Genomic DNA, 20,725 nt, shown 5'->3' with positions numbered 1-20,725 from the left:
GACAAGCAGGCTCCAAGCCAGCAGGGGCGCTAATGTACACGAAGTATAATTGATCTACTCCGGTGATTTAGTAAAAGGAATCAAGAGGCTGCGTCTCAATCTGCACTCTTTTTTACTAAGTAGTGCACTGAGTACATCGCAGGCCCCCTAGTAATTAGGCACACTCTGAAGTGCGATAGTGCTTGATTTAGGACGCAGCCGTAAGCATTAAAACCTGCCGGTTGCAGCTGCCTGAGTCTGAGAACTGAACTTATTAAGCTTTTAGTAGCTTTGTATGTTTTTAAAGTTTTGTGTTAGTGTAAAAACTCAGTGTCTGTAAGTGACGTTATGTGAAAATGTCGTTTTGAGTAAAGCGCATTTCCGGTTTCTTCATGTTTAATGTTGCTTAGCACGGCTAAGCTAAGCTAAAAGCTAAGCTAAAGCAGAGAGAGGCTAACAGTGATGGCGTTCCCGGAGCCCCGACCGCAGCCTGACCGCCTCCCGCAGCACCTTCTCCGGACTGTAGAGTGTCAACAAGGCGCCGTCAGAGCGGTTCGCTTCAACGGTAAATAAGTGAAAAGAAAAAATTAGATTTAAATCAATTTAAATTGGAAATTGGTATGATTATAATTATTAGGGCCTCCGATTTATCTTTTAACGTTTCTTTTAAATGTACCTAAAATAAAAACCGGAATTTAATAAAAATAAATAAATAAAAACTTAGTAAAACTTTAGATTTTTTTTTCTCTATAAAATGTAAAATTTGTATTTATGTCAAAAATATAAATATTTTTACATTTAATTGAACAAAAATTCTCTAAAGTTTTATTAAGTTGTTAATTTTTTTATTCTGTTTTTTATTTGAATAATAATAACAATAATAATTTATTATTATTGTTATTATTTTAGGGAAACAATTTTATTTGCCTTAAAATTTCTTTCTTGCTGTTTGTTACCAGGCACGAGAGAGAATAAACACTGAGAAAACTCATTTAATAAAAGCCTTTTTTTTGTTGTTGTTGTAAAAACTTCATAGATAAAAATGTGCAGTGTTTCCTGCTAATGTATTTTGCGACCACTTAAAGTATTAAATATGAAAGCTGTCATGAACCTCATTAAAGAGAACAGTAATGTGTTTTTCATCCCTTTCTGTCCTAATAAAAAGTGAAATGATGTTTTCCAGCTGATGGGAATTACATGTTGACATGCGGCAGCGATAAAAGCCTGAAGTTGTGGAGCGTGAGCCGAGGAGTCCTGCTGAAGATGTACAGCGGTCACGGCTACGAGGTGCTGGACGCAGACGGGTGAGTGTGTTTAGTGTGTTTGTGACATGAGCAGACCTGTACTGAAGATTACACTTGCTCAGTACGTAATAAAGCTTTTGTTTGTTCCTTCCTGTCTATATCTTCACAGCTCTTATGATAACAGCCAGCTGTGTTCGTGCAGTGCAGACAAGACGGTGGTCCTTTGGGACGTGGGGACTGGGCAGGTCACTCGCAAACTCCGCGGCCATGCCGGGGTACGAGCTGTGTGACGTTTGTCTGGCTACATCCAAAGCTGCACACTGATGCACTAAATATTATTTGATTACCTACTTCTCTTTTTTCTGTAGAGGGTGAACTGCATCCAATTCAACGAAGAGGCCACTGTAATGCTCTCAGGTGAGTCTGGTTAGCTGGAGTGGATGCTTTTGCCCTAATCGCCTCATAGTTCATATTAATGAAGACTCCACGCGTTTCAGGTTCTATAGACGGCACAGTGCGCTGCTGGGACACTCGATCCAGAAAGATGGAACCGATTCAGACTCTGGACGATGCACAAGACGGCATCAGCAGCCTGAAAGTGGTTGAGCATGAACTGCTGACTGGGTAAGAACCAAACTCTTCATTCCAATGCGTTTCTATAGTAACAACAGCAGACGCTTTATGTAAACACTGGTGTACGCGTAACAAGCAGGTGCCTCCTCTTTGATTATAAACTGGCAGATGAGCATGGGGATGTGAGTCTTGAATGATTGACAGTTGCATAGGTGTGTTGAACTAATCAAAATGTGGTGTGTGTATCTGTGTGTCAGTTCTGTGGACGGCAGAGTGAGGCGCTATGATCTGCGGATGGGCCAACTGCACGTTGACTACGTCGGCAGTGAGTGTTAGAAATATTTGGAAGGTTTGGGGAAAGTCTCTGGGAAAGTCGCTTATTTTTGCTTGCGTGTGTTTTGTAGGTCCGATCACGTGTGTGTGTTACAGTCAGGATGGTCAGTGCACCCTGAGCTCCAGTCTTGATGCCAGTGTGCGTCTGTTAGACAAGAGCACTGGAGAGCTGCTGGGAGAGTGAGTCGTAAAACACACACACACACACACACACACACACACACACACACACACACACACACACACACACACACACAAACAGACACACACACACAAACAGACAATGAGAACAAGTCTAGTTTAATATGCACTCATTTTTAGCTGCACTTACTGGTCACTTTATTAGGTTATGGTGCTATATGTGGCTTTTGGGATTCAAGACAAGTTTTCTGTGTGTTGTGTGTGTGTGTTTGTGTGTGTTGTGTTTTCCACAGATATACAGGACACAAGAATAAAGAATACAAGTTGGACTGCTGTCTGTCTGAGAAAGACACTCATGTGCTGAGCTGCTCTGAGGACGGTCATGTGTACTGCTGGGACCTGGTGGAGGTGTGTGAGGGACATTAAACACCAAACACACACTCACACAACAACTCTAACGCACTACCACCAAATCCTCATCTGCTGCAGTATTAAATGTCTGACTGATGGTTTAAACAGCAAAAATGTTTAACTTTCTCTCTAGGGTCAATCAAGCGATCGAGCTCTGTAACTGAACACACTTCTGTTTATTAGGGCTCATTAACGCTGAAGCTGCCTGTGGGGAAAGCCGTGGTCCAGTCGCTGAGCTTTCACCCCACAGAGCCTCGCTTGCTGACAGCCATGGAGGGGCGTGTCCAGGTCTGGGGGGCAGAGCCAGAGGAAGCGGACACGGCGGAGTGAGGCTCGGTGAGATTTTACACAAACTGGATCTGTTTCACTCGCACAAAGTAAACAGTGCATTAAAAAGAAGATTATTATGAAATAATATAATCGAGTAATAATTATAACTTAATAAAGCAATACGTTATTTGTAAATGTATAAACTATTGAAATACTATATTATGACAATGATAAGAGATAATAAAGGCTTTATCATTTATCATGTACACAAACATTATAAACTGATTATAACCTGATTATAACCTGTTTTTTATGTGGGTAATCAAGACAAATGTAAAACCATGTAACATCTTTATTGGATCTGTACACACTGTACACAGCAGAGAGGAACAACAAAGACTTACAATAAATATAAAAAGACTTTCTTTAAAAAACAAAACAAAAAAAGAACAATAAATAAATAATTTACATCACATAAATATATTATTAGTTTGCTTTCAACCTCTAATTTGGCCGAACCACGCAATCCTTCAGTCGCGTCTTACCGTCGTCGCAAGCTAAAGCCGAACCTTTCAGCATCACTAGCGAAAGAAGCCGCATCAGTATCAAGTGAAAGCAAGAGGCACGTTTGACACGCGGCGTGTTTGGATACGAGGTCAGCGTTATGTTACCTGCTGTATTTAAACACTGATCTTATTTACAGCCTGAGCGATTTTTTTTTCCTCTCTCTCGCTACCAAAATATGGTAGATATGTTCATGTTCATATTGTTTCTTTTTAAATTTTTTATTTTTTTTTTCAGCCGACGCAGGAGCAGGCAGAGGCGGAGAGCTTCTCGACTTTGTGCCAGCGGTGTGTGTTGTCGAGGAAGGCCATGTCCTCGTGGCGAATGGGGCGGCAGCATGGCGTGGGATGCCAGGTCTCAGCAGGGGGCAGAGCGCCGCTCAAGCGCAGATTGGTGAGGGTGAGGTCGTGGTTGGACGGCACACGCGGGCACACGCCACTGCAGTACTTAAACAACACCGTTTCATCCGAGTCGTAACCGAGTCCAAGGTCTCGTACCTGCAACACGAACATGTGTATACAGGAAACTGTAAACATGTGCATTAATGTCACAGTGTACCAGTCAACTGAAAGCTCACTGCTGACTTCATCAATTAAAATGTATTATCGTCATTTCCTGCTGCTCAGATCACTGATCACGACGTCGCTGACTAAAACTAATCCAGACATCAATCTGTTTTTAGCTCTACTGCTCCTCGGACTTTGGCTGTTACTACAGTTTTGGTGTTTTTAGCCTTTCAGGATACAAGTGAATCTTTGAGAGAACAAAACTTAATAATGGACTTTTTGTTATATAAATAAATAATTTGCAACAAGACTTCTGTAAAAAGATTTCCTAATAAATGTCTCCTCCCTCAGCCTTACGTGTTTTTAAATGGCTGGTTAATACAACAGAACAGTGATATTTCTCAGACTGAGTCATCATCGTACAGTGTGAAACACTCGATAAAGATGTGATGTGATATATATGTATGTGACATCTCGAACCTGGAGCAGAATCGAATGCAGTCTACACGGGTCCTCTGAGCTGCGGCGTGAACGCAACGCACTTCCTCCCCAGCGTCTTCCCGATCCGTCCTGGTGCTCTCCTTCTCCTTCTCCTTCTCTTTCTTCTCTCCTTGTCTCATCTGGGAGACCCGATTCAGAGTAAGCGGTTTGTTCTTGGATATCTGACATTGACAGATATAGAAACATTAAAATTTTACAGTCTATAGACAATCTAAGTTCTGGTCATCTGTTACAATCCATTACAAGATTCTAACTGTATTTCTATACACACGCGTGTGTATAGCTAACTAACTAAAACAAAATAATGTAAGTAACGTGCGTTAGTTATTATGTAGGTGTTAAGTCTATGAGCACTGCTGTAAATAAAGTTTCACTGTAGCATTTCATTCAGTTTATTTTCAAGTGAGTTACATTTTTATATTTGAGCGAAAGAAAAGCACTTCTATAAAAATGCATACGTACAAATTCTAGAAATCAAACCAGAAAAAAAATCTGTAATTCTAAAATTTAGTCTTACTTTAGAATGTGTGCGCTACTAAATTCTAATTTATTTGGGGTAAAAAAAATTGACTCCGCTTCCTTCTTCAGAAGGTCACGACCTTTTTTTATCAGACTTACCTAATAGCGCGTGCAGCCGGTGTCCCTCTCCTACTTGAAAGCAGAACAGCAGCACGGTTAGCTTCAGAAGGGAACACATCTTTTTCTTTTCTTCTTTTCTCTTTCTCTTTCCCTTCCTCTGTATCTCTCCTCTGCGTCTTGCTTAAGTTGGAAAATTGGAGGATGCTGATGTGCATCAGAGGCTGCTTCATATATGCTTGTCTCAGGAAGATGGGGGCTCGGCTTAGCCCCGCCCCTTCTCACCTGTGCTCGGGACAACTCTGATCTTTTTAAAAAATATATACCGAAATGGCATAAATATCGATTTGCAGGTGTTTTTCCGATGCCCCGAGCACATGGGAGGCGAGAGTAAATCATTTAAAGCGTTTTGAAGCTAAATCACATAAAGCTGTTTGCAGAAGCGCAGGACAAGGTGTCTGCGATCTTAATCCGTCAGCCAATCACACGCCAGCGCTTGATCTGAGCGGGACGGTTCATATTCGGGACCAGCGCTCGGTCGAGCGCACGTGACCTGCTGATCAAAGGTTGCAGATGAGGAAGTAAACTGGTTAAATCCATGAAGACCAGACAGAAGGAAGGATAATAATTAAAAAAGAACACAGCAGACCAGGGCTAGATACCTTCCTGGAAACATTCCGAGAACGACGACTGACTTCTGAAATCCGAACATAAATTTAGGGATTTTATCAGAAATGTGCCTTTTCCCCCTACTTGCAACATTCCTAAAGTAGCTCTGAGGAGACTAATGCCGAAGGAATTGTGGAATGTGTCTGACTGGCAGAAGGATTGCAGCACGGTCATATGTTCCTTGTGCTTTATAAGGTTATGCTTGGGGGGGGCTTGAGCTTGTTCATGAGACCTAACCAATCTCACTCGTGTTCAATGGTACAGATGACCAAAAAAACCATTTTTGTTTCAACCTACAGACTAAATAACTGTAAGGCAACTTAAGTGCACAAACGTGCGTTACCGTCTTGCTCCAGTGTTTTCATTTTGTTATGTGGCAGAAGCCAAGGAAACATAGTGACTGATGAGCTTGTTATCAGACTTTCTTGGAATTTAATCCGAATCTAGTTTCGAGTTTCCATGTCCGATGATGTCACTTTACTACGACTAGCCGTAGAACAACTCCTTGCCTCATTCCTTTATGGAAAATATCTGCCATAACCATAAAGCAATCAAGAGGTCAAGGGTAACACTCAACATGATGCCTCCATCATCCATCACCATGATTCACTGTGTGGATCGTGACCTCATGCTGAACAGCAGCGTTGGACAATTGTGTTTTGTACCAAAATCTTTTGGTCTCATCAGACCAGAGGACTTTTTTCTCCCACCGTATTTGCCGGCTCTCCAACATTCCTTTTACCATATAGACAAGGTTTCATATAAATTCAATAAGTTGGTTCCTGGTTGCATTTATTTTATACCAGCTGTAATCTGGCTTTTCCTTAAAAATAGATTCGATAATTGTGTAATAAATTCAAATCTTGACTCTTGACTCAGGGGCTAAATTTAGCCTGGGATCTTCATTCTGTAGGCTTCAGGACTTGCCTCGGGTATTTATATACACATACAGATACTGGACCAATGCAAACTTCTTTCTAGTGACTTCACCCACATCTGAAGACGAGGCCATAAAAAACCTGAGCAGAAGAAGGAAGCTTCCAAGCATAATGCAACACCACGAAAAGCCATCCATCATGCAAAGGATTAGATTCAGAACGTCTACTTTCCACTGCTGTTGTCCTGATGTTGGCCCAGAGCTTTCTCATGGTTAACCTGCTTGCTGCGCTTTTTCTGGACTACTGCACGAAACAGCAGCTATCAGAGAGTCTCTGTTCTGTAGAAGTTTATTTGTGTCCTACAAGTAGATACAGTCTGTATCCTAAAATATCTGTAAAAAAAACAAAAAAACAACCCAGATATTTCACATATTCCATATTCCTGAGGCAGGCATAAATAAAGCAGGCTGCTTCCAAACAATACATAACCATTACAGTATGCCGACTTCACACTAGTCGTGTCGGTATCACACAGCATTGTGATCAAAGTTCAACAATGATATGGACAAAAAAAATCGACTCCATGGTCAGAGACCCTATTGTGCCTTGCATTGCATACAAATATCAGTCATAAAATGAAGAATATCTGCCTAATATTGTGCGGGTTCACCTTTTTTTTGCCGAAACAGCTTTGATCCATCCAAGCACGGACTCCACAAGACCACCGAAGGTGTGCAGTGGTATCTGGCACCAAGGCATTAGCTGCAGATTCCTTAAGCCCTCAGAGGTACGAGGCAGGGCCTCCATGGATTGGACTTGTTTTTTCTAGCACATCCTACAGATCCTTGGTCGGATTGAGACCTGGGGAATTCGGAGGCCGAGTCAACTCATTGAAATCCTTGTTCCTTACACCATTCTTGAACTTTTTTTGCAGGGAGTGGAATTTTTTTTTGGGAGGGATTAGAAATGATCCTGTTGAAAGAAGAGGTCATTGACAGGTACCAACATTGTTACAGGCCAAGTACATCTCTTCATTCAAAGTTACATCCATTTAAATGTCAGGACCCAAGATTTCCCAGCAGATTATTGCTTAGAGCATCACATTGCCTCCACTGGCTTGCCTTCTGCCCATAGTGAATCTTGGTGCCATGTTTTCATCGGGTAAGCAACGCACACACCAACAATTATAGCAACAATGTAGTGCTTCCTGTGGTGGATGGGGTCAGCATGGACTATTTTTATGGTAAAGAGATTGTAGAAAAGCAGGAAATGGTTAATTCTGTACTACTACCGTATAGCAGTGACGTTGGGTTTTTAAATAGTTCAAGAACAGGCTTTGGAAGTCTTGTCATAAATATCACTGATGCAGTAAAAGGGAAACTGAAATGGCCCGACACGATATGGTCAAAAGTTTGTAGTCACCTGACCATCACATACATATTTTGGTCTTCCCTAAACCGTTAGGGTTAGGGTTAGTGTTAGGGTTTAGATCGAGAGAATGTTCTTTTTGGCAATGTGCAGAAAACCTTGACACCAATTGGATCTTTAGCTTCTGGTCCTGATTAAATCATAAAATATGTCTTCGTTCAATCCAGACATTAAAAACCCATCCATTAACTTCTGGAAAACTAAAGGGGGCCAGTAGTCTGTTACAGTGCGTGTCAACAAAGCGAATGTTTCAATCCCGGGGCATAAAGAGAAAGGAATCCATCCAAGTTTGTCTTAATCTATGTGCTGTATTTTAAGTAAACTCCTCTATTTTCTGTTAACTGCATGTTTTATAGCGTGATGGTGAGCTATTTCTTCATTGCATGACACTAATATGAGATTCCTGCCATTCTGCACGCAGACAGGCCAAGATTCCACCATGTCTGTGAAAGGGCATGCCAAAAGGCCTGCTGTATCTTCCACTGTACTCCTCCTCATGGCTTTGCTTCTTGCAGGAACTCACGGAAGGAATGTTTCTTCTCCTACATCTCAACCTCTCCAAGGAAGGATTTAGAAAAGATGAATGGCTATTCTATCTCTCTTTCCTTGTGTGAGCTGTCTATCTGTCTGGCTTTTCGTCTTTCTCTGTCCTCTTCATGGGGAAAGCCATCACATGTGCGGGTGAACTGAAACATGCACACTTTGTTTCATGAGTTGGATTCTGTGAAGATTTTTAATAAAAAAATCTGTGTTCATCATCAAAGCTTTTGGGTTTTGAATCAACTGGGTGACGAATTATAAATTCCTTTGCCAGCTGAATCAAATGATATACATGAAAACGTCAGTTTTTACAACGCTTTGGTCTTCATGGAGATGAGCACGAGTCGTAATCTAAAGACGACTGGATTACGTAGGGAATAAAACGTTGCTGTTAAATGAAAATAGCTGATACCATTGTGATGTGATGTGGAAGAACATTTGTTCTGTCACCAGCCTCTCGTAGTTCTCTTGACCTCTGGATCTAGTAACGCTAAACTATTCACTGTAGACAGTTGAACTCGTCTGCAAGTATATGATTTCTTTAACTTATTCAGGTCTGCTCATCACTTTAATGTCCAGATTGTGTTAGTGAGGGACTTCATCAAACTCCATACATACAAGAACTCTAATTCATCTAGTTTTTATCTAGTTTAAATATCTATAACTTTGTCCCAAATACCTTTAACTCACATATCTGAGTATGTACTATATTGAATTTGTCTTGAATTGCATTTAAAAATTGATGGTGCAGCGGGCAGCTTCCTCACAGCTCCAGGGTCATTCGTTCAATCCTGGGCTCAAGTTATTTTCACTTTGTCCGTCAGTTTCCTGTAGGCACTCCAGTTTCCTTTAACCTCCCAAAACCATGGCAGTAGGTGGTTTGACGATATTAAATTGCCCTTCAGTGCCAGCATGTAGACTGTCCTTTATCTCATCTAAGATGTATTCCTGCATTTTCAGTGCTCTCTTATGAACCCCTATGAAGAACCGTGAAAGAGCCTCGATGAAGAACACTTAAACGCGTATAGATAGCGCGATTTTAAAAATTCCATCCAAACGTTTTTTTACGTCAACTGAATTTTAACAAAAGTATTTTGTGCATCGACGTGCATTTTTGTCATAAAGGGCCTGAGCGTATAGATGCGCAGCTGAAAGGGTGGCTGGTTGATTCAAGAAGACGCAGGTCTCGTCTCTGATCCATATAGGGTTCGTCTGCTTTGGGCAGGAATGCAGGGGCCGTAATGGGAAGCATTTTCTGGGAATTAGTTCGGAATCTGAAGCTCGCCGTGCGGCTGCTGTTTACGCCGTAAATTTGACCCAGCAAACCTGAGGCAGTGGACAGCGGCCGGCCTCCTCCACTGGCTTGCATTATCCCTCCTCCGTCTCTCCGTTCCATCACTCCATCCAGCATCCCTTGTCTACAGTGGTTCAAATGGACATTTGGAAGAGGGCGAGACTGGTTCTTGATTCCGTTCTCAGATTTGTCTGATGGTTTGCATGGCAGGAGCTCAGTGATAGAAGAGAAAGAAACAGTAGTTTTACTATCACATATTTTTTCACACTTTTTACACGTTTAAAAATCTTGATTTAATTTATGTTCCAAGGAGTGGGTTTGAACCTGCAATGGTGTGGTAACATTTGTGCAATAATGATGATGTCAAAATCTTTGGAAACCCAATGATGAACTTTGAGAACCAATTTCCATTGTTTTATATTTGATTAAAAAAAAAGTCTACATTTTGTACAGTTTACTGTTATTTCTACCACCATAACAAAACAAAAAAAAGCCTCTAGGCAGAGACAACAGTAAGCTAAATGTCAAATGATTGTTCAGGGCAAATGTATAAATGTACAGTTTAAATTATGACATTTTTTCTGTCCATTTCCAAGGCGTTTTGCAGTATGGTTACTTGCGCAAAAATAACGTTTGAGTAAATGAAGATATTGCATTTTGGTTAAGATGACTGGTTACATAAACTAAAACTGTACAATGTCTGGTTTGATTTCTTACATGAAGTAATAGACGAAAGCCAGACCTATGTGAAAGGTAAAAGATAGACAATACGTTTGCCTCAAGACACCAATTCCATTTTAGTAAAGTTTTCCTTTACATACACTCTCTCACTCATTTTCTACCACTTATCCGAACTACCTCGGGTCACGGGGAGCCTGTGCCTATCTCAGGCGTCATCGGGCATCAAGGCAGGATACACCCTGGACGGCGTGCCAACCCATCGCAGGGCACACACTCTCATTCACTCACGCAATCACACACTACGGACAATTTTCCAGAGATGCCAATCAACCTACCATGCATGTCTTTGGACCGGGGAGGAAACCGGAGTACCCGGAGGAAACCCCCGAGGCATGGGGAGAACATGCAAACTCCACACACACAAGATGGAGGCAGGAATCGAACCCCCAACCCTGGAGGTGTGAAGCGAACGTGCTAACCACTAAGCCACCATGCCCCCCTTCCTTTACATACTGCTGGGCAGAATTGAAATGGAATATCTTCGCTTTAAACTTGGTAGACACAGCAGAGTTGTTGTAAGTGGATGTCTTCCAGATTACAAATGAGCTATTTTATGTCCAATGGCCATGTTAAGTGCTAATCTTAATTCCCTGAAGGTTTCCCCAAATCCTCAGCTTTACTATAGGTAAAAATTCAATCAGCCGTATTAAAACCACCCCTTTGTGTGACCAAAACAGCTCTGATCGATTGAGGCATGCTGTGGGATCTGGTGGAAAGATGTTAGAAGCAGATCCTTTGAGTAAGGTTGGGTCTCAATGGGTCAGAGTTATTTGTCCAGCCCATCCCACAGATGCACGATCGGACTGAGATCTGGGGAATTGGGAGGTCAAGTCATCCTCAACAATTTAGATGGGTATTTCCTGTCATACAATGAATGCTAGGACCCAAAGTTTAACTGCAGAACATTGGCCAGATTCTCACACTGCCTCCATCAGCAGATTTCTTCCCATTATGGTGTCATCTTTTCAAAAGGTAAGCAACACACACCTGACCATCACCATCATGATGATGTAAAAGAAAACATTTATACCAGAATACAGACCACCTTCTTCAATTGCTCCTTTGTCCAATTCTGATGCTCACAAGATTAATGTGGGTGATTTTGGTTGTGGGCCGGGTTCAGCGTGGGCACCTATTTGGTGGTGGGCAGCGTTCAGCGTGGGCACCTATTTGGTGGTGGGCAGGGTTCAGCATGGGCCCCTATTTCGAGGTGGGCAGGGTTCACCGTGGGCACCTATTTGGAGGTGGGCAGGGTTCAGCGTGGGCACCTATTTGGTTGTGGGCAGGGTTCAGCATGGGCACCTATTTGGTGGTGGGCAGGGTTCAGCGTGGGCACCTATTTGGTTGTGGGCAGGGTTCAGCATGAGCACCTATTTGGTGGTGGGCAGGGTTCAGCGTGGGCACCTATTTGGTGGTGGGCAGGGTTCAGCGTGGGCACCTATTTGGTGGTGGGCAGGGTTCAGCATGGGCACCTATTTGGTGGTGGGCAGGGTTCAGCATGGGCACCTACTTGGTGGTGGGCAGGGTTCAGCATGGGCACCTATTTGGTAGTGGGCAGGGTTCAGCATGAGCACCTATTTGGTGGTGGGCAGGGTTCAGCGTGGGCACCTCTTTGGTAGTGGGCAGGGTTCAGCATGAGCACCTATTTGGTGGTGGGCAGGGTTCAGCGTGGGCACCTCTTTGCAGCTATGGAAATCCCAACCCCCATGCTATGGTTGAAGTCAGGGATCACATTTTTCAATTCAATTGAATTTATTTGTATAGCCACTTTTATCAGTTCACATTGTCTCAAAGCAGCTTTACAGAAGTATAGAAAAAGAAAAAAAAGAATATATCTCTAACATCTATCCATAATCAGCCAGCTAGAGCCAATGGTGGTGAGTAAAAACTCCCTGAGATGATACGAGGAAGAAACCTTGAGAGGAACCAGGCTCAGAAGGGACCTATACAGATAACTGACACAACAGTGGTTCAGAGATGGCATGACAGTCTCTGGGTGGCCCCATCTACAACAATATCATGAGTCACCTGCTGACCATGCAGATCAAACCCCGGCAGGGTGACCACCGGGCGGAGAGACTCCAACCAGGATTGACGAAGTAGAATAAAGTCATGACATAAAGCGTCCCACCACTCCACAGTCTGCAAACGTGAGTGACTTGCGAGGGTAGCCTGCTGTAGCCTTTTTTACTTGAGGTACTAACAAATAGCCTGTACCTTTTGATTGAAGTAGGCGTGACATAAAAATCTTAAAAAAAACAAAAGATCACTCAGGTACTGTGGTGCGAGACCATTAAGTGCTTCATAGGTTAGTGATAGTATTTTATAATCAATGCGAAATTTGACTGGGAGTCAATGCAATGTGTATAAGGGTGATGTGTTCATATCTTCTGGTTCTAGTTAGGATTCTAGTTCTGGACTAACTGGATCTTGTTTATGCTTCTACAGGAACATCCAGACAGTAAAGTATTACAATAATCCAACCTAGAGGTACCAAATGCATGAACTAGTGTTTCTGCATCATGTAATGACATCATATTTTTATCTTAGCAATATTTCTGAGATGAAAGAAAGCTACCCTTGTTATTTACAGGGCTGTCAAGTGTCACGCATTGAGAGTGACAGTCACGCATTTCGGTCTTTTATCACGCTCTCCCGCCACACATCGTATTTGTCGCGCAGAAAAACTTTTTGACTATTTATCATATATTTAATATGCCGCAGCGCCCAAAATGTATCTGTCCGCACTGTTGTCTCTATGGGAACTGGGCAGGAATCAAGTGCGTCACCTGGAGCTCTTAGTCGAGCCTGACACTTATCAGCCAATCAAAAAAAAAAAGGCTACACAATAGCCAATCAGAAAATAGCACTACCTGGGTAAGATATACCGCAACAACCAATAAAAAAAGATATTAGCCAGGGTATTTTCGATGGTCGGTTTGAACAAAACCTCAACACGAAACAGCTCGTCTCTGGATGGGACATTGTCCTCAATCATGACCCTAAAAATGGCTGGGCTTGAGCCGGACTGTTTTATATGGGAGCAACATTACAAATGATAAAGGTGTAAACAAACACTTACAATATACAACACCAGTCATAATCTCTCTCTCTCTCTCTCTCTCTCTCACACACACACACACACTAACACACACACAACCACACAAATTAATAAATGGAAACTAAACAAATACTTTGTTTTTTGTTAAATTGCGGTCAGTGATCCTTACTCCCTCATTATATATATATATATATATATATATATATATATATATATATATATATATATATATATATATATATATATATATACACACACATATATATACATGGGTTTGGAGATGTCACGCTTGCCTGTCTTCAAAACTTGAGAGCCCTGTATTTATAATATAGGCTTCAAATGAGAGACCGGTGTCAATAATCACCAGAAGCTCATGAATTGTATGTGCAGAATTTGGTGGCATGTGTTGCTACCACTGGCTGATTAGATTCCTATGAAGGTGTGTGGTAGGCATACATCATGAGCAGTCTCTCCTGCATTTAGATGGTGGAATGAACTTCCTTGCTGGAATTATAGTGGAAAAGAACTGCTATGCCTAATAAATCACCTGCGCCACAACAGTCGCTCAATGCCCAAATGATGTGCCCTTGAGCACAGGTTCCCTACCCTGAACCTAGAGTATCTTCTGTCCTGTATATTTGTGTTTTTCATGCTCTAGCACACCAAGAAGCTATTTTTTATTAGCTGACTAATTGAGTGTGTATTAAAGCGTGATAAACCTGAAAATGTCCAGGATGAGGGATACTGCTGGACCAGCAGCCTGTCGCACCAGTAGTTCATAAATTATATTATATGTCTGGGTGTCCACACAGAGACACGTAAGGTGCTGAGCCATGCCAATTTTCTATAGCAATCCAACCTAATGTTGACAAAGGAGCACTACTGCCAACGCTGGGCAAACAAGGTGGATTTAAAGGTAGATGATAGTCTGTAGGTCCTGTTGGCCTGTGGACCAAACTACGTAGCCCAACCGAGGCACCCAAATTCGGCTCAGTGGTGGCAAAAACTCGGCGGAGAGCCTTGTAGCCCAAAGTTTGACCACTGGTCAAAATAACACCAATAAGTTGTCAGTTGTCAGTGATGACAGTTTGCTGCCTTGGTCCCCTTTATGTGCTGTTATAGACACTATTTATACATGGGGTCCATGTCCTGTTGTAAACACAGCACTTAAAATCCTATCTATTCTAATTCTTATTCTGACGGCTGTAATGCACACTCCAGTCCACTAGGGGGCGGAAACACGCCATAACATGAACATTTAATTAAATTGACGAAGAAGTCTGTCGGTTCCAGTTTGCCAGACAAGACCGACTGGCTGCGGGATTCAAGACTGGATAAGAATTTAATTACTTATTTATTTATTTTTTAACTGTTCCTTTTTTCGGCTAGAACTGTTGCTAATAGGTGAGCTAAGTGCTAAGTGACCGTTTTCTGTTTACTGCTTTGAGATTGGTTATTGGTCACGTGAAAGAGGACGCTGATTGGATGGCATCCGACGTTAGTTTACTCTTAACGAATCATAACGCAGGGGAGGCGGGATTTACAGAAATATGGGCACAAACACCAACGCGTTCAGTCGTGTTTCTCGAACTAACGATATTTTTCTTCGCTCGTTCTAACTATCTTTGTTAAACTCTGATAAAGAGTGACATTTAAAGTGTTATTCAGTAAATAGGGCGTCTGTAGCGTCGGTTTTTGATCTGTTTTCCCCTGTATTTCCTGCTCTCTGTGTCAAGTCGCTGTGACTGAGCCGACACCGAGCCGATACCGAGCCGATACCGAGCCGACACTCAGCTGTGACTGAATCGACACCGAGCTGTGACTGAGCTGACACTGAGACTGACATCATGGTTGGTGCCTTCACACTCTGTAGCACTAAAAATACATAATGTGTAAAAAAAAATCCTAACGTTTTACTTATAGTGAAAACCCTGTCTTTTATAGGGAGAGAGAAAAGGAGTGAACAAATATTACCCTCCAGATTTTGACCCTGCTAAGGTAAGTTATGGTTTTCTTTAGCAGTCACTTCATCCTGAGCTTGTAGTGAATGAGGACCATGTCCTGGATGTCCTCTGTACACACACACACACACACACACACACACACACACACACACACACACATACATGCATGCACACATATACACATACGCACACACACACATACGTACACATATACACCAACACACACATACATACACATATACACACACGTCTACACATACACACACACGTATACTGTACACACACAAACATATACACACTCATCATCCACAACCAGAAGAAAGACCTCTTTATTTCTCCAAGAGCATTTTTCTTTTGAGATTTTTTTTTTGCAGTTTATTATGTAGCTTTGTAGAAGCCAACATCCTGTTTTCCTATTTAAGCTTAGACAAAAATTTATCAAGAGTAACTCCTCCTAGGGCTTTTGAGCCACATGAACCAAATTCGGATATGTTGTAGACCCTGGTCTGAAGTTTGTTGCTATGACTTTTATAAGCGATCCGAGTACCAGTACTTCCATTACCGGGTCTCAAAATGGCCTTTTTTCCCATAGACTCCCATTATAAACTTTGAAGGTTTATAACTCGGCAAGCTTTCGAACTATCTACACCAAACTCGACCAGCTCCTTTAGGGTGATACTCTGAACAAACTTTTAAATTGGTGTACCGACTGGCCTTTCGGTTGATCCGCAGCCCCTCCCCCAATATATGCAAAATCAAATCAAAAACTTTTACAACATGGACATGTGACACATCAAAACACTCAGAACAATGAGGGGAACTTCCTCGCGGGTATTCTGGTCACATCACGTGACGTCACATGAAAAAAAAATAAGCACAACATGGACATGTGACATATCAAAACACAGCCCAATGTGGGGAACTTCCTCAAAAGTATTCGGATGATGTTACATGCTCGTCTCCACTTACCTCCAAATGTTTTGGCACCCTTGCTTTCTGTCTACTTGCTTCCAAAAGTAACACTGACCCTTATGTCCACTCGCCTCCAAAAAGCACCGGCCTTTGCGAATACTTGCATCGTCAAAGCCAACATCAAAGTTTGTTGTGACGAACTTTACAAATCTAGTTTACAGCACCATTTTTAAGGAGAGCAAATTTTTGATCTCAAACTGTCACTTGTGCTGAAACCTTTCCCTTGTGTCTCTCTTGGTCTGCAGCATCGCTCTATCAATGGCTACCGGAACACTCACCCACTGCGTGAGAGAGCCAGGAAGCTCTCCCAGGGCATCCTCATTATCAGGTAAAACACACACACACACACACACACACACACACACACACACACAGTCTCCGACACACACACTGTCACATGCTGTGTTGAATGGAGCTGATACAGTGTCTTTGTAGATGTTCAGGTCATAATGCATCTTAATTAACGGGAAGCTGATCTGGTAAACTGTGTGTGTTACAGGTTTGAGATGCCCTACAATATTTGGTGTGATGGCTGTAAGAATCACATAGGCATGGGTAAGTTTCATAGGTGTTTTTTATATTTATTTATTTATATATATATATATATATATATATATATATATATATATGTATATGTATGTATATGTGTGTATATATATATGTGTATATGTATCTATTCCACAACATATGTTTCAGTGTAGGGGGTCAAGCAGCAGTAGCTTGCAGTTAAAGACAAATTAAAATGACCCGCTAATCAAGTGGAAAACTGGTTGGTTGTAGGCAAAGAATGTGCATAAACTGTATTAGCTCGATAGCATGCAGCAACCAGAGGTTCCATGATTTATTATATTTATGTCATATGGCTTGGTCTCTGAGACGGTAGCTCTGTGTTCAGCACACGCACGTCCTCGCTAGAACTGTTATATCTGTTTTTACCTCCGATTCTCTTTCCTTCTATACTAGGGGTTCGCTACAATGCGGAAAAGAAGAAAGTGGGAAATTACTACACTACACCAATATACAGGTAACTGTTACCTCAGGATGAGATGTTTAAATGTTGATAATCTGCTGTTTATTCAAAAGCTAAACACAGAACAGCTGTCCGTCTTAAGTACATTTGGGATTGGACTGGTGATCAACCTAAATCTATTGATAAGCGTTCTAGCGTCACTGAACACCTTCAGAATATAATACTTTAAAATACAGTTGAAGAAAGAAGAAAAAACAGGGATAGGGCACAGAGTAATTGTGTGTTTTGTGTGTCACTCAGGAGCTTATTGTTCTGAATGAAACTTGGCTTTTGATCAGCCTCAGAATTGAACATAATATATATGTCAGAATTGTTAGTGAACTGATTTATTAGAAAGTACAATCGAAATCTTCTGATACAACCTGAAATTTTTATTTAATTGAACAAATTTGAAACAAAATGACCTGACACATGTTTTAGGAACAGATGTTGTGTGCCACGATTAATGGTAGAAACAAATTATTGTTATTTCTATTAATATGGGAAGCCTCTAGAGGATGTATTACTTAAAACAAATCCTTGTTTAGGTTCAGAATGAAGTGCCACTTGTGTGTGAACTACATCGAGATGCAGACAGATCCAGCTACGTGTGATTACGTCATCGTGAGCGGTGCGAATCGCAAAGAGGAGAGATGGAACATGGCTGAAAATGAACAAATACTGACCACCGGTACACATACACAGTATTATGTTTCTAACACTGCTGTGGTGCTTGATTATTCCTCATCTTTAATACTTTCTTCACTCCTGATCTGTTTGTCTCTCAGAGCACACAGAGAAGGAAAAGCTTGAGACCGATGCCATGTACAAACTGGATCACGGTGGGAAAGACAAAGAGAAGCTGCGTGCCGCGATTCCATCTCTCTCTGAGCTGCAAGAGTTCCAGTCAGGATGGAAGGACGACTTCCAGCTCAACAGCTCCCTCCGCAGGAAGTTTAGGGTACGTTAACGGAGGACGAGAACTAATCAAAGTAGCTGGACTAAACAGTGGATCATGATCGTGTGTACTCAGCTTGTACCTGTAATATAGGAGGAGAAGAAGGCCATATGTGAAGAGGAGGAGAAGGACAATGCCATGAGGAAGAGGATGGGTCTGTCTATACCTTTAGTACCTGAGAAAGACGAGGACAAAAAGCTGGCCTCACTCCTCACCTTCCAGACCCCTGACAGTAAGAGACGACTCATGACTTTGTGATGAATTAATCGATCAAATCCTGTCAGATGTAGAAACCTTTTGGTTTATTTTATACCTTGCCTGTGATGCCGTTTAAAGGAAATGTAGATAACGTGAAATTAACCAAGCATTTATTTGTGAATCTCTCTCTCTCTCTCTCTCGCTCTCTCTCTTTTCTCTCGCTCTCTTTTCCCCCTACTCTCTCTCTTCCCCTCGTGCTCTCTCTCTCTCTCTTCCCCTCGCTCTCTCTCTCTCGCTCTCTCGCTCTCTCTCTCTCTTTTCTCTCTCTTTCTCGCTCTCGCTCTCTTTTCCCCCTACTCTCTCTCTTCCCCTCGCGCTCTCTCTCTCTTCCCCTCGCGCTCTCTCTCTCTCTTTTCTCTCTCTTTCTTGCTCTCTCTCTCTTTTCTCTCTTTTTCTTGCTCTCGCTCTTTTCCCCCTACTCTCTCTCTTCCCCTCGCTCTCTCTCTCTCTCTCTCTCTCTCTCTCTCTCTCTCTCTCTCTCTCGCTCTCTCGCTCTCTCGCTCTCTCGCTCTCTCTCTCCTGCTGCAGCATATGAGGACAGACAGCATATGAAGAGGAAGCAGATTTCCTCTCGCTCCTGGTTTTCTTTGTCTTCCTCCACTCCATCGGGCAGCGCTGTGGGAAACCTCCTGAACAAACTGAGCCAGAAGGGCAGAGACGCCGCTGCCTCCAAAGCTCTGAACACCTCACCAAGCAGCTCCCTCGTCCGCAGGAGGTCAGACGGTTGTGTCTCAGTCATCAATAATCCCGTCCCGGCCTCGTGTTCCATCCAGGAGTCCGTTTCATGTCCCAACAAAATGTCGGAAAACGCTGACCCGTCCGACGGACAATGTTCAGTGGATACTCGGCACACGTACAGACCAACCGCAAAGTCATTAGTGGCAGATTACAGTGACTCAGACTCTGATTCGGGTCAGTGAGAACGGACCGAGATGAAACCGCAGCTGAAAACAATGTGCATGTGTTCATAGAAGAGGAGGAGAGGAGCGATAACGTGGGCTCTGTCAAATCTGTACAAATAGGACACAAAGATTCACATCACTGAGCTCTTTACAGTCAGTTGTAGAATTTCTGGAACATTTCATTGTCTGAAATCTACGTTACACTTCGTTCTTCCTGTTCATTTGGAGAAACATTTATTGTGAATGAATGGAACATCTCAGTTTTTACTGTAACAATAAATCAATATCAGTGTTTATTGAGATGTGTTATCTGTGTTTGCAGAGAGATACTGAACCTTGGAACAGTCTAAATAAATAAATAAATAAATATGTGGCTTGGCAGTGCAGATGTTAGAGTTCACCTCTGTTGAAGAAAGTCATGTTAGATCATGATGTTAATTATTCTGGAAAGTTTTAGGACCTCCAGACGTTCCTTAACGCTCACGATTCTTACCGAACTGATGTCCACGTCACTCTGTTCCCTTCTTAATCCTTTTTAATTCACTCATCTTTTACTCGCAAAACATATTCATAGCTGCTGCTGTTAGCGTTCAGGTCTTCATGCCTCTCGTAGCTGTGTGAGTGCTGATTTAATGCCTTGTGTGGTAACCTAAGCAGCTTTACACCGTAAGAAGCTCATTCTAGGGTTTTATTTAGTCTCATTTCCGCTGATCAGCCGTCAAACTACTTTTTTTGACGGCTGATTTAAAGGGGAAAATGGCATGAAGTTTGATTCTGTATTTGTTTAGAATTTCATAGAAGATTAAAATCTGAGTTCTGGAAAACTGGACAATTTCTAAAATCCAGAAGTAAAATCTTGACTGCTTAAACTGAGCTTAGAATCTGAAATGTGATTGTTTTGAAGGGGTGGATTTATTTTATTTTATTTTTATCTATCTATCTATCTATCTATC

General features: G+C 42.1%; 3 protein-coding genes across 3 annotated transcripts; 2 read left to right on the top strand and 1 right to left on the bottom strand.

Moving 5' to 3' along the window:
* Positions 1 to 192: 192 nt before the first annotated feature.
* Positions 193 to 4,373, top strand: wdr83 (WD repeat domain containing 83). Its single transcript, XM_060859131.1, has 10 exons — positions 193 to 544; positions 1,163 to 1,283; positions 1,393 to 1,498; positions 1,592 to 1,640; positions 1,721 to 1,847; positions 2,054 to 2,121; positions 2,201 to 2,309; positions 2,564 to 2,678; positions 2,865 to 3,017; positions 3,753 to 4,373. Exons 1-9 carry the CDS (start codon positions 442 to 444, stop codon positions 3,009 to 3,011), a joined length of 945 nt encoding a protein of 314 aa, XP_060715114.1. The 5' UTR covers positions 193 to 441; the 3' UTR covers positions 3,012 to 3,017; positions 3,753 to 4,373.
* Positions 3,749 to 4,041, bottom strand: LOC132838640 (persephin). The gene has a single exon (XM_060859132.1). It carries the CDS (start codon positions 4,025 to 4,027, stop codon positions 3,749 to 3,751), a length of 279 nt encoding a protein of 92 aa, XP_060715115.1. The 5' UTR covers positions 4,028 to 4,041.
* A 10,601-nt stretch (positions 4,374 to 14,974) lies between the features above and the next one.
* yju2b (YJU2 splicing factor homolog B) lies at positions 14,975 to 20,072 on the top strand. The gene is made up of 10 exons (XM_060859654.1): positions 14,975 to 15,113; positions 15,446 to 15,559; positions 15,654 to 15,707; positions 16,891 to 16,973; positions 17,145 to 17,200; positions 17,609 to 17,669; positions 18,203 to 18,345; positions 18,443 to 18,615; positions 18,706 to 18,844; positions 19,399 to 20,072. Exons 2-10 carry the CDS (start codon positions 15,557 to 15,559, stop codon positions 19,788 to 19,790), a joined length of 1,104 nt encoding a protein of 367 aa, XP_060715637.1. The 5' UTR covers positions 14,975 to 15,113; positions 15,446 to 15,556; the 3' UTR covers positions 19,791 to 20,072.
* The last annotated feature ends 653 nt before the right edge of the window (positions 20,073 to 20,725 follow it).

This window comes from Tachysurus vachellii, chromosome 23, assembly GCF_030014155.1.
Source record: "Tachysurus vachellii isolate PV-2020 chromosome 23, HZAU_Pvac_v1, whole genome shotgun sequence".
Taxonomy (NCBI): domain Eukaryota; kingdom Metazoa; phylum Chordata; class Actinopteri; order Siluriformes; family Bagridae; genus Tachysurus; species Tachysurus vachellii.
The sequence above is the reverse complement of the archived record's forward strand: the minus strand, read 5'-3'. Positions and strand labels throughout refer to the sequence as shown.

Coding starts and splice junctions, on each gene's coding strand:
- yju2b (XM_060859654.1), top strand. Junction 17,201..17,608: donor TAAGAATCACATAGGCATGG/GTAAGTTTCATA, acceptor CTTCTATACTAG/GGGTTCGCTACAATGCGGAA. Junction 18,346..18,442: donor TGAACAAATACTGACCACCG/GTACACATACAC, acceptor TTTGTCTCTCAG/AGCACACAGAGAAGGAAAAG.
- wdr83 (XM_060859131.1), top strand. CDS start 442: ATGGCGTTCCCGGAGCCCCGACCGCAGCCTGACCGCCTCCCGCAGCAC. Junction 545..1,162: donor CAGAGCGGTTCGCTTCAACG/GTAAATAAGTGA, acceptor GATGTTTTCCAG/CTGATGGGAATTACATGTTG. Junction 1,284..1,392: donor GAGGTGCTGGACGCAGACGG/GTGAGTGTGTTT, acceptor ATATCTTCACAG/CTCTTATGATAACAGCCAGC.
- LOC132838640 (XM_060859132.1), bottom strand. CDS start 4,027: ATGTTCGTGTTGCAGGTACGAGACCTTGGACTCGGTTACGACTCGGAT.